General features: G+C 35.7%; 1 protein-coding gene across 7 annotated transcripts in view; it reads left to right on the top strand.

The window, feature by feature from the left end:
- Nucleotides 1-14,977, top strand: part of DST (dystonin) — a 592,252-nt gene that overhangs the window by 350,305 nt on the left and 226,970 nt on the right. For 6 of the 7 annotated variants that reach the window (XM_063442942.1, XM_063442944.1, XM_063442945.1 and 3 more), the window contains 7 exons: nucleotides 364-542; nucleotides 1,693-1,831; nucleotides 3,701-3,894; nucleotides 5,069-5,231; nucleotides 6,333-6,416; nucleotides 7,089-7,196; nucleotides 8,217-8,315. In XM_063442942.1, coding sequence (XP_063299012.1) covers nucleotides 364-542; nucleotides 1,693-1,831; nucleotides 3,701-3,894; nucleotides 5,069-5,231; nucleotides 6,333-6,416; nucleotides 7,089-7,196; nucleotides 8,217-8,315 — 966 coding nt within the window. Of the gene's footprint in view, nucleotides 1-363; nucleotides 543-1,692; nucleotides 1,832-3,700; nucleotides 3,895-5,068; nucleotides 5,232-6,332; nucleotides 6,417-7,088; nucleotides 7,197-8,216; nucleotides 8,316-11,795; nucleotides 14,748-14,977 lie in introns of all 7 variants that reach the window. The other variant, XM_063442949.1, reaches the window with a different exon arrangement.

The raw sequence follows: 14,977 nt of genomic DNA, 5'->3' as shown, positions 1-14,977 counted from the left end.
TCAGTAACTGCAAGTTTTAGCTTAAGCTCTCTCTCTATTTATTTTCCAGTGCCGGGTTTCAGGAGCACTGTAATGGCACAGTTTTAATAGCCATTTGAAGTTTCAGTTTAGAAAATGATTTTTGACTAGTGTTGCTTAGGAGGGTAAAATATTTTGGTAGACGAAAATGTCCTGCAGCAGCTGATTGTTTTTTTTTGTTTTTTGGGCTGTGGAAATTATCATTAGAATCCGATTTACAGAAGTTAATTGACACTATCCGTCTTGCTCTGAAATTTAGCAGAGGGATGTCTAAAATAGCAAATGTTCACATGTACTTGACTGTGAAGATATTAAAAGCAACTGTTTTTTTATTTTGTATTACAGAAACTTAAGAAGGAAATAGATCACCTTAAAGTAGATTTGTCATCAATTTCTGAGAAATGTGAAGAATTCTTCAGTCAAGCTGCTGCCTCTCCAGCCTGTGAGACACTGCGAACAGAACTCAGTTTAGTTGTTCAGAGCATGAACCAAATCTACTCAATGTCTTCCATATATTTAGAAAAGTAGGTGTACTTTAAAGCTGTTGAGATATACATGTGATATGGAATTAACTTACCCTTCCTTTAGAGTAAAGATGTATTGTGTTTCCTTTATAGAAACCCAAACTATACATGTGGAATGCACTTCATAGTTTGAGAAAAAGTGCTATCTACTACAAGATGATGTTATACTTCAGACAGTTGACTAGAAACGTGTGCTGTTAGCACCACTATACATTTTCTGCTTATCACTTGAGAATTTGCCACATTTATTTTACTTGAAGTCAGCATGATGAATCTATATAAGATTGAATAAACCTTTCAACTTGAATGGTTGTCACCACCAAAATAGTTAGATGTTGTCAGTGATATAATCCCTGTTTCCCCTTCAGCTACAAGGGGTCATTGCTGCAGTACGTCAGATAAAGCAAATGCATAGAGTACAGCTTAGGGGAGGTAATGAGGGCTTACACCCATTATTATTGACTGGTAATGTGCAGTATGTATGTCCAGCTGGGACATAGCACTGTTGATGCTTCTTTGTGCACTCCTGATTCGATAAAGCGTAGAAAGGGAAATGTACCATCACAGGTAATAACTACGTGCTTCACACACTGCACCACTAGAAAACATATTATAACGGGATAATATCTCCTCTTATCAAGAGGATGGGGTAGTCCAAATGCACTTTAAAATTAGACAATCAATATTAAAAATCCTTTACACTGCTTATATCAGGCATAACTACTCCCCAAACACAGAACTCCCATCAAACATGCATGTTTAATTGGAAACCTGATTGCAATTAATACAGAAATTTCAGGCTGTGACCCTGAATTGGCCAATTTAGTATTACAGTATTCCCTGTAATCTCAATTTAGGGGTCTGGTGCCAGGAAAGCAAAGGGGTCTATTATCCTCAAGCTTCCCTCTACTAGTGATACAATGCCATATCTACATCTTTTCCCCTATATATTGACTAACATGAGAAATAAGGGAGGAGAACTATCTATTTCTTCCTTCACATTGGAGCCATAATTGGTTACGAGGCCACGACAGTGTAGAGATTTAAAGCCGATGGAAGACTGAAATTAAAACAAAGACTCAGCGAAAAAAATTACTTATCACAGACCATATTATTTTGATCCTATCAAGTATTGTTTTTTACTCTGCAGATTAAAAACTATAAATCTGGTGCTAAAGAACACCCAAGGAGCAGAGTCCCTAGTGAAACTACATGAGACAAACCTATGTGAAGAGGATGCCGTTACAGCTGACAAGAACACTATAGAAAGATTAGTGTCTACCTTAAAGGTACAAATAGCATGTAAAATGTATATAGTATCATCCATACAACTGCTAGTCAGAAAGGAGAACAAATACCTTTCTGATTATGTATACAGTTACTTTATTCTATGTTAGTTATATAACCTAGACCTAGGAGAACATATGTGGTTAACACAGTAAGTTGTTAGTTATATAACCTAGGAGAACATATGAGGTTAACACAGTAAAGGAGTTTAAGCATGCGTGGGATAGACATAAGGCTATCCTAACTATAAGATAAGGCCAGGGAATAATGAAAGTATTTAGAAAATTGAGCAGACGAGATGGGCCGAATGGTTCTTATCTGCCCTCAAGTTCTATGTTTCTATGTGAGATATATAGTCTTGTTTTTAAGAAACACTGTAGAACAAGACAAAAGAATTACGGCTTATGTGTAGAACCAGCAAATGGATGGTTAATACTTAGAACAGCTGATAATATGAAATAAAATAGTAATATGGAAATATAGTAAAAAAAAGGGGGGGTAAGGTTAGCGCTAATAATATATTAAACAGGCAGCGACCTTTAGAGGGTAACCCTCTAACCCTCTATATAAGAAATATACAGTAAAGAAAAAAAGGTTGCGCCACAAATAAAATGGATAAAAATAAAAGTAAAAACAACAATACAATTTAAAAATGAATAAAAATATAAATACGTAGGTATAGTCCACAATGGTTGGTCAGTTCCAATAGGTGTCTTGAGGTAAAGTAGGTATAGTCACTAATTCCGCTGTGGGGGTAGGTTCTCTTGTTGTAGTATTTTCTACCGTCTTGTAGTATGGAAGACACAAGGTGAAAAGGACTAATCGTGCGGAGTGTATACACTTAATGTGATAGTAAAAAAATGATATATGTTACACTCACATTTAGTTGAGCTATAGCCAGCTCAGGGTTTGTAGGCATACAGCGGTATAATCCCCGCTTATGGGATATATTGTTGCTTGTCCTCCAAGGGGTACGTCCAACTCTCAGGAGAAGAGGGAAAATAAAAACAGCAGATAGTGCTCTCCGATTAAATTAAAAGGTGGTGAATAAAATAAGATAAAATATACTCACAGGTAAAGTGCAGATCACACTGCACTTTAGTAATAGCGTTAGTGGTATAATCCCCACTTCAGGATATGTAGAATAAAAATGCCAATAAAAAATAAAATAATAGTAATAATTGTGTATATAAAATGATAGTGGTACACTAATTTGACCAAAAAATCATTTATTATAAAATAACACAATATAAATAACCATTTAACGCGTTTCACCGCTGGGGCTTTATCAATTTATTCACCTTGTGTCTTCCATACTACAAGACGGTAGAAAATACTACAACAAGAGAACCTACCCCCACAGCGGAATTAGTGACTATACCTACTTTACCTCAAGACACCTATTGGAACTGACCAACCATTCTGGACTATACCTATTTATATTTTTATTCATTTTTAAATTGTATTGTTGTTTTTACTTTTATTTTTATCCATTTTATTTGTGGCGCAACCTTTTTTTCTTTACTGTAATATGGAAATATATATGAAAATAAATCAGCAAAACCTTTATGGTTCTAAAAGTAATTTGGACTAAATATTTCATAGCTAATTATAAGCATGAGTTGACTTAAGGATTCCTATAACAAGTAAACATTTCAGGGACACCCTTAAGAGTATATTCGTATAGATGTTCATAAATCAAACAACTATCTAGCAACTCAAATAGTAAATTACCCTATTTAACTAGTTATAATTTCTGTAAGAAAGAAATAGACACATGTTTTGCTAGTGACAGCATAGCTATTTTTTTATTTTTATAAAATCTTTCACACCTTTCAATTCAGTGACAATTTTACTGTTTTTATATAAAGCAATGGCGCTCTGATGTGGACCAGAAACGGGAGGTGTTCCATGAGCTGGAGGATGAACTGCAGAAAGCTAAGACCATTAGTGACCAAATGTTTAAAACACACAAAGAACGTGATCTTGACTTTGATTGGCACAAAGAGAAGGCTGATCAGATTGCAGAGAGGTGGCAGAATGTGCATTCACAGATAGAAAACAGGCTTGTATTTTTTTATATTTTCTACAAATTTTACATTTGGTTTTGAACTTCTACCTTTTATGCTCGTATTTAGACTCTTTTTAATTGTGTATAGTTACCTTCTAAAACTTCTTTTAGAGATCATGCAAATAAACAACACTTGCCACAGAGGGTTGCAATCTAAACGATGAAGTGTGGAGATTGGAATGTGGGTAGTAAAATTCTTCAAAAATATAAGTCACCTTCAAGCATTATTAAGAACTGATATTTCTGTTATATGTTATTATGTTAATTAATGTTAACCACTGTTGTCCATAAGGACAAAAAAAACCAACAAAAAGCAGTCTGGATTAGCCTGAAAATAGAATTGCATAAAAATATAAGGCTAAATAAGTACATGTCATATACTATCCAAGATCAAGAACTGTGCCATTAATGTTAAATGGCAAACATAGAATACAAAAAATAACTTCGCTCATCGGGTATTAATATAACCCAGGTTACTTAGGTGCTGGGTGCTGCGTGCTGCAGATTGACACATGTTGCATGCTATGACATATGTACTTTCTTTTCCACTGACCCTTTTATAGTCCCCATTTACCACCTATAATTCTTATGTGAAATTCTTACAACTAAAGCAGAGTTTCAGAACTTAAGGTATATCCCGTGGACCACTAATGTTTTAGTACCACTAGTATTCCTCTCAATACATGTGCAGGCATCCTTTCTTTGCACCCATAATCACTGTGACACTTTGTTAAAATTAAATTAAATGTAATGTCATATTACTCACTCACTCATCCATATAATGTGAAAACATTTCAGATGAGGGTTTCATTTATGAGACATAAAAGGTATTGGACAAACCTAAGGCTCAGGCATTTCCTCGATTACATGTGATTTCACAAGAACTGTCCTCACCACAACCTCTTTCATACTCCTGTCATGTCTCATTAATATGATAATGTCACATTATGTTTTTTTACATCAATGTCTCAAAATCTAGTCGTAGTCCTTTAACACCTACTCATTTTGACACATATAAGTGGTTACTCACCATACTTTCCTTGTATTTTCCTGCTCATCCTTATCACCTCCATATTTATTTCTTTTGAATAATCACTTCCTTTGATTTTTTTATTTATTAGTGATTCTTCACGTATTTCATTGAATTCTTTCTGTCTTTACAACTTAGACTACGTGACTTGGCTGGAATCGGCAAATCTTTAAAATACTACAAGGAGTCTTACCTGGCACTTGACTCCTGGATTGGACAAGTAGAGGAAACCCAGACTATGCTTCAGGCGAATGTGCCTGATAACAGCAAGGCACTGTCAACGCAGCTGGATCAGCTGAAGGTAAATAACAATCACACTTCTATAATTAATACATCACATCACGTTATTAGCAGGGTTATTCACTGCACTCCAAATCTTAATGAATTTATTCTGATTGGCAAAACTGAAGTAAATGTAGGTGATCGGGAAAAATTCTCCAGCTCAGCTATAGTCACAGATTAAATACAACCAAAAAATACAGAAGATATGGCTGTAGATCTACAAAAACATTAGCGTGACACAGTAAAAAGTACTGTATACACTGGCAGAATGGCACTCACAGGATGAAGGTATTTTCACCGTAGGGTGCCTCCCTTTGGAACACTATCACACTATTGTATTTTCTCTTTTTGTAGACCTACAGCTGTACTCTTTGTATTTTTTGGTTGTATTTTGCTTCTAAAAGGATACTATCTGGGATATCCTTAGAGGAAGCTGTACATATAAGATAAGTTGACTTTTTGACCATGCTAGTCACAGCTTGGCTATCTATGCCCCAGTTTTTCCACTCCAAACTAATTTGCAGACATTTTTAGCATAGAGAGTAACCCTGTAAACAAGATGATGTAATGGTAATATGGATACATCAATGTCTGTTTATTCTCAGGTGAATACTATTTTTTAAAAATATGTGTTTCTATATTAGGCCTCTCGCTTTCATTTTCTGGGATTCTCATCTCAGAGGAGGGCATTCATCTTGACTGATTTTGTATATTAATATTTCTAGTGATGTATGTAGGCTTTTTGCTGGCCTAGATCCACTTCCGTTTATTACCATGTCAAGAGACAAAAAATACCAACTGGTAACAATATTAATGATCATCAAGGTCAGTTCTAACCACCTGGAGACTGCAGAGACAGTCTGCATGCAGTGGAACCAAGTAAAAAAAAGATTTATTATTTTAGATATAAAAGGAGGTAGTATTGGGCACTTCCTCAGAGACAATTTATACAGCTCTCTGTACACCATAAACTTCCTTCTGATAGATATGTTCATCTGAATTGATGAGTTTGTGAATGAATGAATTTTAATTTTGTATGGGTCAGATTAGCAGAGAGTGATACAAAAAATGGTGTTCCACATAGTTTTCATTGTACAGTAATTCCATTTGTATATTGCAGTCTCTGATTTCTGAGATCGAAATGAAGCAAAGCAAGATGGATGAGTGCCAGAAATACTCTGAGCAATATTCCTCTGCCGTTAAGGTACAGTCAAGAAGAATTGTGAATTCAATCTAATTCTGACATAACTTTACATGCAGTACTGTTTTGTTTTTTTTTGTTGTTTTTTGTTAAGAAATCTGGAATCTTTTCAAATTATCAGGATTGATGCACATTTTAGGCCAGTCGTTCCACAAGCATTCAGTAGTGCAGGAGTTCAGCAATCGCCCCAAACCCACATTTTTCTCAAGTTATTAACACCATGTTAGAATATTTCTACTTACCCCGACTGAGTTTTCATTCACTAACAAATTGTAGGGGAATGATAGTTTTGAACTTTAGATTAGGGTTGTTTTGTGGCTGTGAGCCACTGACAGTACAAATAAGCAAACGCAGCTCAAGTTTTTATTATGAGCAGATTTGACAATGGTTCCTCATCTGTTTTTGATATCTTTGATTCTGTATGTTTGTCTACAATCCAGTTAGTTAGGATTGCCATTAACAATACAAACACTGCCTGGGTAACAGAGCCCAGTTAATGCAAATGGAAAAGCTTTGTCATTGTATTGATTGTCTGGACTCTGTTATGCTCAAGAATGCAAAATAAAACAACTGATTTAGCATGATATCATCAAATGAACTTGTGATTGCATATATTAGCAACATGAAATAGATCAACTTAAAGCTTCCCTATATTTTATGTTTCTTCTTATCCAGGACTACGAGTTACAGTTAATGACATACAGAGCATTAGTGGACTCTCATCAAAAGTCACCGATGAAACGTAGAAGAATTCAGAGCTCCTCAGATGTAGTTGTGCAGGAGGTAAATTCGTTCATCTTTTTCCATCCATCCATTTCTACTTCCATAAACCAATAAATTGACTACTACATACACAGCTATGTTCATCATTCCTTCTTGAAGATATAAGGCGAAAAAAAATGTCAACATTTCACAACCACCATTTTTGTGTATTAATATAATGCTAATTTTCTGTGCATGATTTGCACGTCCCTCTTTGATCAAGTTAATCTGTTCAGACAATGGTGTCAGTAATATATTAGATACTATAAGGATATTTCCTTGACCAGATGAACTCCTTAGAAAAGAAGGGTAATTTTACAAGTAATTGTTACTTTTTTTTTTACCTACTAAAGTTTATTGATGTGTCTTCTTTCCAAATGTATATCATTTGATCTTTTATGATACAATAAATATTCCTACAGTATTCTTGTATTAGTTTCACATATAAACTGTCTATAAACTGTCTTACGTGAAAGAAAGAAATACAATTACACACGTTCTTAATTCACAATGTCTTGCTAGTAGTATAATGCAGTTTAATGATACTTTATCAGCCTTGAAAGAATGCTGCAACTGGAGCTCTATCCACTGAGCTATCTCTCTGGCTAGAGTTACTGTCATGTTTTATTTTAAATATGTTCTGCTTTTCAATTCTGGAAAAAAATATATAACCCACTGGCTTTTTAGTGTGCAGTTTACAAAAATCTGTTTATTGAACAAAGTAATATAATAATTGTAAAAAAATCACAAAATAGATCTGTCGAAGACATGTGAGCACCCATAGACTAAGGGGGCGGGATTAAGAACAGACCACATACCAAAGCTGAACACATATCACATCTCCCTGAACGTTTCCACAGCAGCAAAAGATTACAACCTAGATTTACTCAAAAAAAAATTAGCAATTAGGTAATCTCAGCCTGTCCGTAATAATATTGGATTATTTTGTTTAATTAATTTAGCTCTTCCTCTCTGTCTCAAATACATAAGTCAGAAAGCAACATTGTTGTTAATTGTTTTTCATTTTTTTTTGTCCTTTAGTACATGGATTTACGAACCCGATACAATGCTTTGATGACCCTAATTACTCAGTTTGTTAAATTTTCTGGGGATGCATTAAAGAGAATGGAGGAAGAGGAGGTAACGTAACATTCACAATGTGCATCATGCTACTTTTATTGTAATAAGTTGTTGCAGATCAGAATATTAGAGAGGCATCTACTACTATAGTGCCTCTTTTTATGCTCTTGGGCTACAAGAGTCAAATCAAAGAATAACTAAAAGAGGGATATCAATCTCTCCCTGTTAACCTATTGTGCTATAGATTATTATTACATTTAAAACAGAACTTCAGATTATCTTTGCTATAACTTTTTGTGCAAATTTTGGCTATACACTGTCCAACATATTTTCGCTATCGACCAAGAGTCAGTTCAATGAGACCAGCGAAGTATGAAACAGGGGTTAGACATATTATTTTTAGGGGTTAGAACCTAAATCTGGAATACTAGTTGTGCATATTTACATATAATAGCATTCTGGGAAAGTTGTAGAAATTTATATTGTATAGGTATATCTTCAATTGCTGTGTTTACTTCATGAGTCTTAATTTGTCATTATGTAGGAGATACATGCAGAGGCGGCTCTCTAATTAGGCTGTTTAGGCGGCTGCCTAAGCCACCTTAGGGCAGACTGTGTCAGGTCCTCGGTTAGTGACCGAGGACCCGACACCAGGAGAAGGCCGGCGGCTTGCCCGATATGCCGCTGGGTGCGAGGCCCCTCCAGGCTGCCTGGCCGGAGAACACCTGTAGCCGCTGGTCTGCAGCTCCGCAGTGTGCAGAGCTGCAAACCATGTGTCTCGTGAGATCTGACCAATGAGAGCATTACTGTGGGTTACCGCAGTGTGCAGAGCTGCAGACATCACCACCGGACCACCAGGGAATGAAGGACACTGGACCACCAGGGAATTAAATAAGGTATTTAGTCACCCCTCCCTCACACCATCACCCCCTCACTATCACCCACCTCCCAGTATACCCCCTCCTTCACATCTTTAACCCCTCCCTCCCAGTAACCCCCTCACTATCACCCCCTCCCAGTATACCCCCTCCCTCACACCATTAACTCCTCCTTCCCAGTAACACCCTTACTATAACACCCTCCCAGTATATACCTTCCTCACACTATCACCCCCTTCCTCCTAGTATACCCCCTCCCTCATACCATTACCCCCACCCTCCCAGTAATCCCCTCACTATCACCTCCTCCCAGTATCCCCCCTCCCTCACACCATGACCCCCTCCCTCCCAGTATCCCCCCTCACTTTTATTTTTGTTTTCGATAACCCCTTCACAACAGTACTTATGTATACACGACTGCCAGGCTATGTAACCATACCCCACAATTGTGTATAAACGATTGACATAATTGCAAATTAAATGTATTTATTGCAAATTAATTTTGTTTGCAAGTTATGCTACAACTACAGCCAGAGAGCTCACAATCAAGGGGCACAGGAAGCCTTAACACTGCAAGCTTCTGAACAATGAATGCAGAGACTGACTCTGTATCTAGCGCTTCAAGCCCGCCTTTCAATATAGGGAATGCTCCTTACACACACACAAAATGCAACCCTATTATTTTATACTTTGGGTGTTAGTGGGCCCTCGTGCTTGAATTTCACCTAAGGCTTCATAAAGTATAGAGCCGCCTCTGGATACATGACAATACCTCTGAGACTGTTCAAAAACAAAAAAGGTTCCGGAACACCAAGGCTCACTCTTTCAAGCTTGACAAAGACCCATTGCTGTGTTGAAACATTGCACTGTACATTTCACCCTATTAAAAATGCCTGTCTATGGTGTGCCTGGACCCTTTTTCTTTTTGTACTGCCTAATGCATTGAGATAATGCTGGCCTCTAGTTCCATTTTTTGCACGCAGTTATTAGTTTAGTTAGATGAGTGCAGTTCTTGTTTCTTTAACAATACCTCTGTGACACACATGCAAGCGTGCACAAATAAATGTATATATTTAAGTGAGAAAGAAATGTAGAGAATATGTATGTATTTCAAGACACAGTTCATTATCCTGTTTCTTTTCACTGTTGATGGGTCCATATTTAAATTGTTTACGTAACAATGGTAAGCTAAAATTATTTACACACACATTCAGTTGAATTCCACATAACAGTCTTACATGTAAGTGTTTCAGGCTAGTATTAGTATTAAAACTAGTATTTTACTCTTTTCTCTCTTATGGTGCTTTCTACTTGCTGGTGGAGGGATACTGCTTTTTATGTAGTTAATACAATCTAACCATGATGGCAGATGGAAAGTAAGAATACTTGTCATTTCTTAAATATAATGTTTTAGGTAAATGACAAATACATTAAAAGGAGGTAGATGAGAGAAAACTGTATTTGCAATATAAAGGATATAAAGTACTGGTGAATAAAAAGACAATTGAGCATGTTAGTCGTATGACATTCACAAAACACATCAATTAGTATTAGAAAGTGGCCTTGCTTCCACTAGTAGGGAGAATATAGCATAGTACATTTAAACAATGTTGTTTGAGATTGGGCTGTTTCTTAAACAACACATATGCTAGCTTATTTTAGAATATAATATGAGATAGTAATTATAGTACCTCATGTAGTTTGATCTACAATTAACTGGTTGACATAAACTTTATTTTAATTACAGGTAAGGGTTAGATATGAATCTGCATAGAAAAACCAGATGCATAGATCTATGGTATTGTATTGTATTTATAATGTCATAAGATAGTGGCAACATCATTTCATCTAAAAATCTCACTGGGTTGAATAGGTACATGTGCAAACATATTTTGGAGAATATAGGCATTGAGCCTAAACTTTAGCATTTACATAATTATTCTGAATTTGATACCATTATTGCCTGTTTTTATCTTCAGTACTCCTTTACATAAATTTAACAAAATTAATGTGATTATAACTTCTGATTAATATTACTGTGTTTTCTAACAATACTTGTCATTTTGTAATCCAGGAATGTTTTTTGTTTTTTTTTGGTGGATCATATCTGTCTTTATCTTATCACAACAATTTTGTTAATGGAACCAATCTGCCTTTGCATTAGCTGCAAGTTTAGTACAGCATACCAGGCAAATAATTTAGTGCAGGATTAACTGTTTTTGCTTTTGCAACTTTTGGTTTCATGTTTTGTGCTGTCCACACTTTATAGTTTTGCATGTTTTCTCAAGGTATGTATTTGGGTCTATTCCTCTTAACTGTAAATATAACCTTGGATGTGCTAGTGGTTTCTTTACTGTACAGTATTTATCTTCTCTTATGGACATGGGGTTTCTTATGAATTTTCTCCTGACACTTTCTTGGGAAGACATGGATCTTTGAAACATCTTTATCCTTTCCAGATCATGGTAAGTCCAAATAAAGCCACATTCATTACATATTTTTAATATATATCTTTAATGGTTTTTTTTTTTTTTAATTGGTGGAAATTTACATACACATTATACTGAAGCAGACATATCTACTAAATTAATTTTGTTGTTATTATTTCCAGTTTTGTCAAGTATTGCAAATACAAGATTGTGTCTTTCTTACTTTATTGTAGACTATAATACAGTCTGGACGTTCTTCCGCTTCAGCATATCCAGACTTAATAGAACAACAAAAAGCAACAACAGAAGAAAACAAGAGGCTCTTGAAAAAAATACAAGAGCTTGAATTAACTTTAGAGGAGGTTAAAAGGCAAAAATATCAACTAGAGCAGGAGTTTCCAAAAATAAAATCCACTGCAGAAATGGAGGTGAAGAAGCAACAGAAAACAATAGAAGAATTAAGTAAACTCAGAACCAAAGCTGAATATGAAGCTCAGCAGTTTCGCTTGGAGCTGGAGAACACAGTGAAACAGAAGACAGCAGTGGAGCAGCAGCTAGAACATGTACGGCAGATAACTTTTCAGGCAGAGTCTAAAAGGAGTGCTGTTGAAGATAAGCTCAGGGCTTTTAAGAGCCAAATAGAGGAGAGCACAACTGCTAGAAGGAAATTAGAAGATCACTTGAAAAGGAAGGATATTGATGTACAAGAACTGGAACATGAGAAAATCACCCTCATGACAGAACTAAAAAGAAAGGCTGAAATTGAGGAAGAACTTCTAAGACAGATGAAACAGCTTGATCATGACCTTAAAATGCAAAAGAAAATGATTGAGAAGGAGAAAATGGAATTTGAAACTAAGAGGCAAATCTCGGATACAAGATTCAGTTTCTCATCTGGTAAGGAAATTGTAATGCCAGCGAGGCCATCAGTGTCAGAAGTTCACTATATGATAGAATCGGATATTAGGGGATCTCAGGTTGAACAGTATGCTAAAAGAGCAGAAACCTTAAAAGTACAACTAGATGAGCTTACACTGGTTCACAAAAAAGCAGAAAATGAAATCAAGCAATATAAATCTGAACTCAGTACTCTTCAAATACAAAAAGCCACAGCTGATGAGAAGAGTCGTCAGCTAAGAATTCAGCTAGATGACACACATAATATGTTACAGCAACTTAAAATTGAACTGGAGCAGAAGAACCAGCTGGAACAAAACTATGCACTTCAGCTAAGAGAACTTGAGAGGAAATTGTATCAGAGCCAAGATAAAGTTGAAGAAGCAATGCAAGAGGCCAGTGAACTTAAGAAGATTCGCATAAGTTATGAAGAAGAATTAAAGTCACTACAACAGGATAAGATTTCTTTGGAGCATAAAATAAAGTTACAAAAGAATGACTATGATGATATCCGAGACAAACTTAAAGTTTGTCAGGATGAATTAAGACAAAAAGAAATGTCTGAAAGGAGCAGCCACCAAAAACTATTATATTTAGAAGAAGACTTGACTAGAAAGAAACAAGATGTTGATGATTTCAGGAAAAGGGTTGATGAGCTTGTTCGGTTGCAAGCAAAATCTGAAGCCAATGTCAAATATCTGAATTCACAAGTAACAAATTTGCAGCAAGAAAAAGTGTCAATAGAACAACGGTCTAACTCCCACAGTGGAGAAGCTAACAATTTACGTGACCAACTGAAGAGAGCTCAAGAAGAACTCCATCAAAATTCTAGAACTCATAAAGAGGATCAGCAAAAAATTTCAAAGCTTCAGGATGAGTTGGCAAAAAGTAATCAGTGGTCCGAATCTCTAAAAGTTAAATTAGATGAACTTAATAAAACAAGCAGTGAGACGGAGATTGCATTGCGGAGGATGAAATCCGACTATGATAAGATCACTATGGAGAAAAATACTTTTCAAAAAAATGTTGATATGCTAAAAACTCAGTTGGACAGTTCCAAAGAACAAATGAAAATTACAAGTGAACAGTTGCAGAAACAGTCAAAAGGTGAGCATGAAGCTCAGAACATGGTAAAAAGACTTGAAGATGATTTGGCAAAGTCAAAAAATGCATTGAATGAATTGAAACAAAAATTTGACAAACAAAGTCTTGCAATAATCACATCTGAAAAGGAGGTCAGAAATTTAAAATCTGAAATAAATAACTTGACAATAGAGAAAAAAATGGCTGACCAAAAAATTCAGCTGCACCAGGGAAATTTGCAAGAATTAAACACAAAGCTAAAGAAGGTTCAAGATGACCTTCACAAGAAAACCGTTGATGAACAGTTGGCACAGAAGAAACTTGCTCTGTACCACGAGGAGTCAGTGAAATACAAATATTCTGCAGATGAAATCAGAAAAAAATTGGAAAAGACTATGGAATCTAATATAAGCACAGAGAGTGACTTTTCAAACATGAGGCTTGAAGTTGTTAATCTCAAGCAAGAAAAGACCATGCTTGAAGAGAAAATTAAATTAATGAAAATAGAAGCATCAGAATCAAAAGAAAGACTTCACAGGTTCCAAGAGCAATTGAATCAAGAGAAAAAATTAGAATTGGAACATGTTCAAAAATGTCGTAAACTTGAAGAAGAAGTAGTATCTCAAAGACAGGTTATTGAAACCCTGAAACAGAAAGTTGATATGCAGAAGCAGGAACATATAAACCAGTTAAGGTATCTACAAAATGAGATTCAGCAGAACAGCACCAAAATTCCAGTCCAGAAAAGTGAACATGAAATGAAAAGCAGCAGCCATGTGTACTCGTCATCAGGTTCACAGCATGGTTTTGACCAATATGGACTGAAATCGCCAACATCTCCCGTGTTAAGACGAAAATTAGATTCCATACGTGAGGGCAACTCGTCAGTTTTTAAAACTGAGCACATAGAAGAAAAGAAGGTACATATGGATGGTTATGATGATACTATACAGAAGGAACTTCAACTACAATTATCAAGGATTAAGCAATCACTTGATGGTGGTGATAGTAAGCCTCCATTTGCAGAGTTTGTTACACAAACAAGTACAGAGCTTCAGATTTCTATTGACAACATGAACCCCTACAGACAGTTGTCAGAACTAGAAAGTATTAAGGATAAAAGTATAAAGAATGCGCTTCAAACTTTAAGGATTGGTGAAGACAAATTTGGAAAAGATCTAGGAAAATTTGAGCAGCCCATGGAGGTATTCTTTGCGCATCCTCCTTTCCGTATGTAAAGATCACATTACGCACTTAATGTAGTTATTCTGAAGCTCTTTTATTTCCCTATATAGTGGTGTTCATTGCCTCTTGAAATAAATAAGCTTTCAAAAATAGTTCCCTTTTTGTATTTATCCTGTGGTAAACAGTATTATTGAACATTTGAAAAAAAACAAAGTATGCTTTTTGCTTTTGTTGCTGACTAGAAATATCT

Source organism: Pelobates fuscus, chromosome 2 (assembly GCF_036172605.1).
Source record: "Pelobates fuscus isolate aPelFus1 chromosome 2, aPelFus1.pri, whole genome shotgun sequence".
Taxonomy (NCBI): domain Eukaryota; kingdom Metazoa; phylum Chordata; class Amphibia; order Anura; family Pelobatidae; genus Pelobates; species Pelobates fuscus.
Note: the sequence above shows the minus strand (reverse complement) of the source record. Positions and strands in the feature narration are given on the sequence as shown.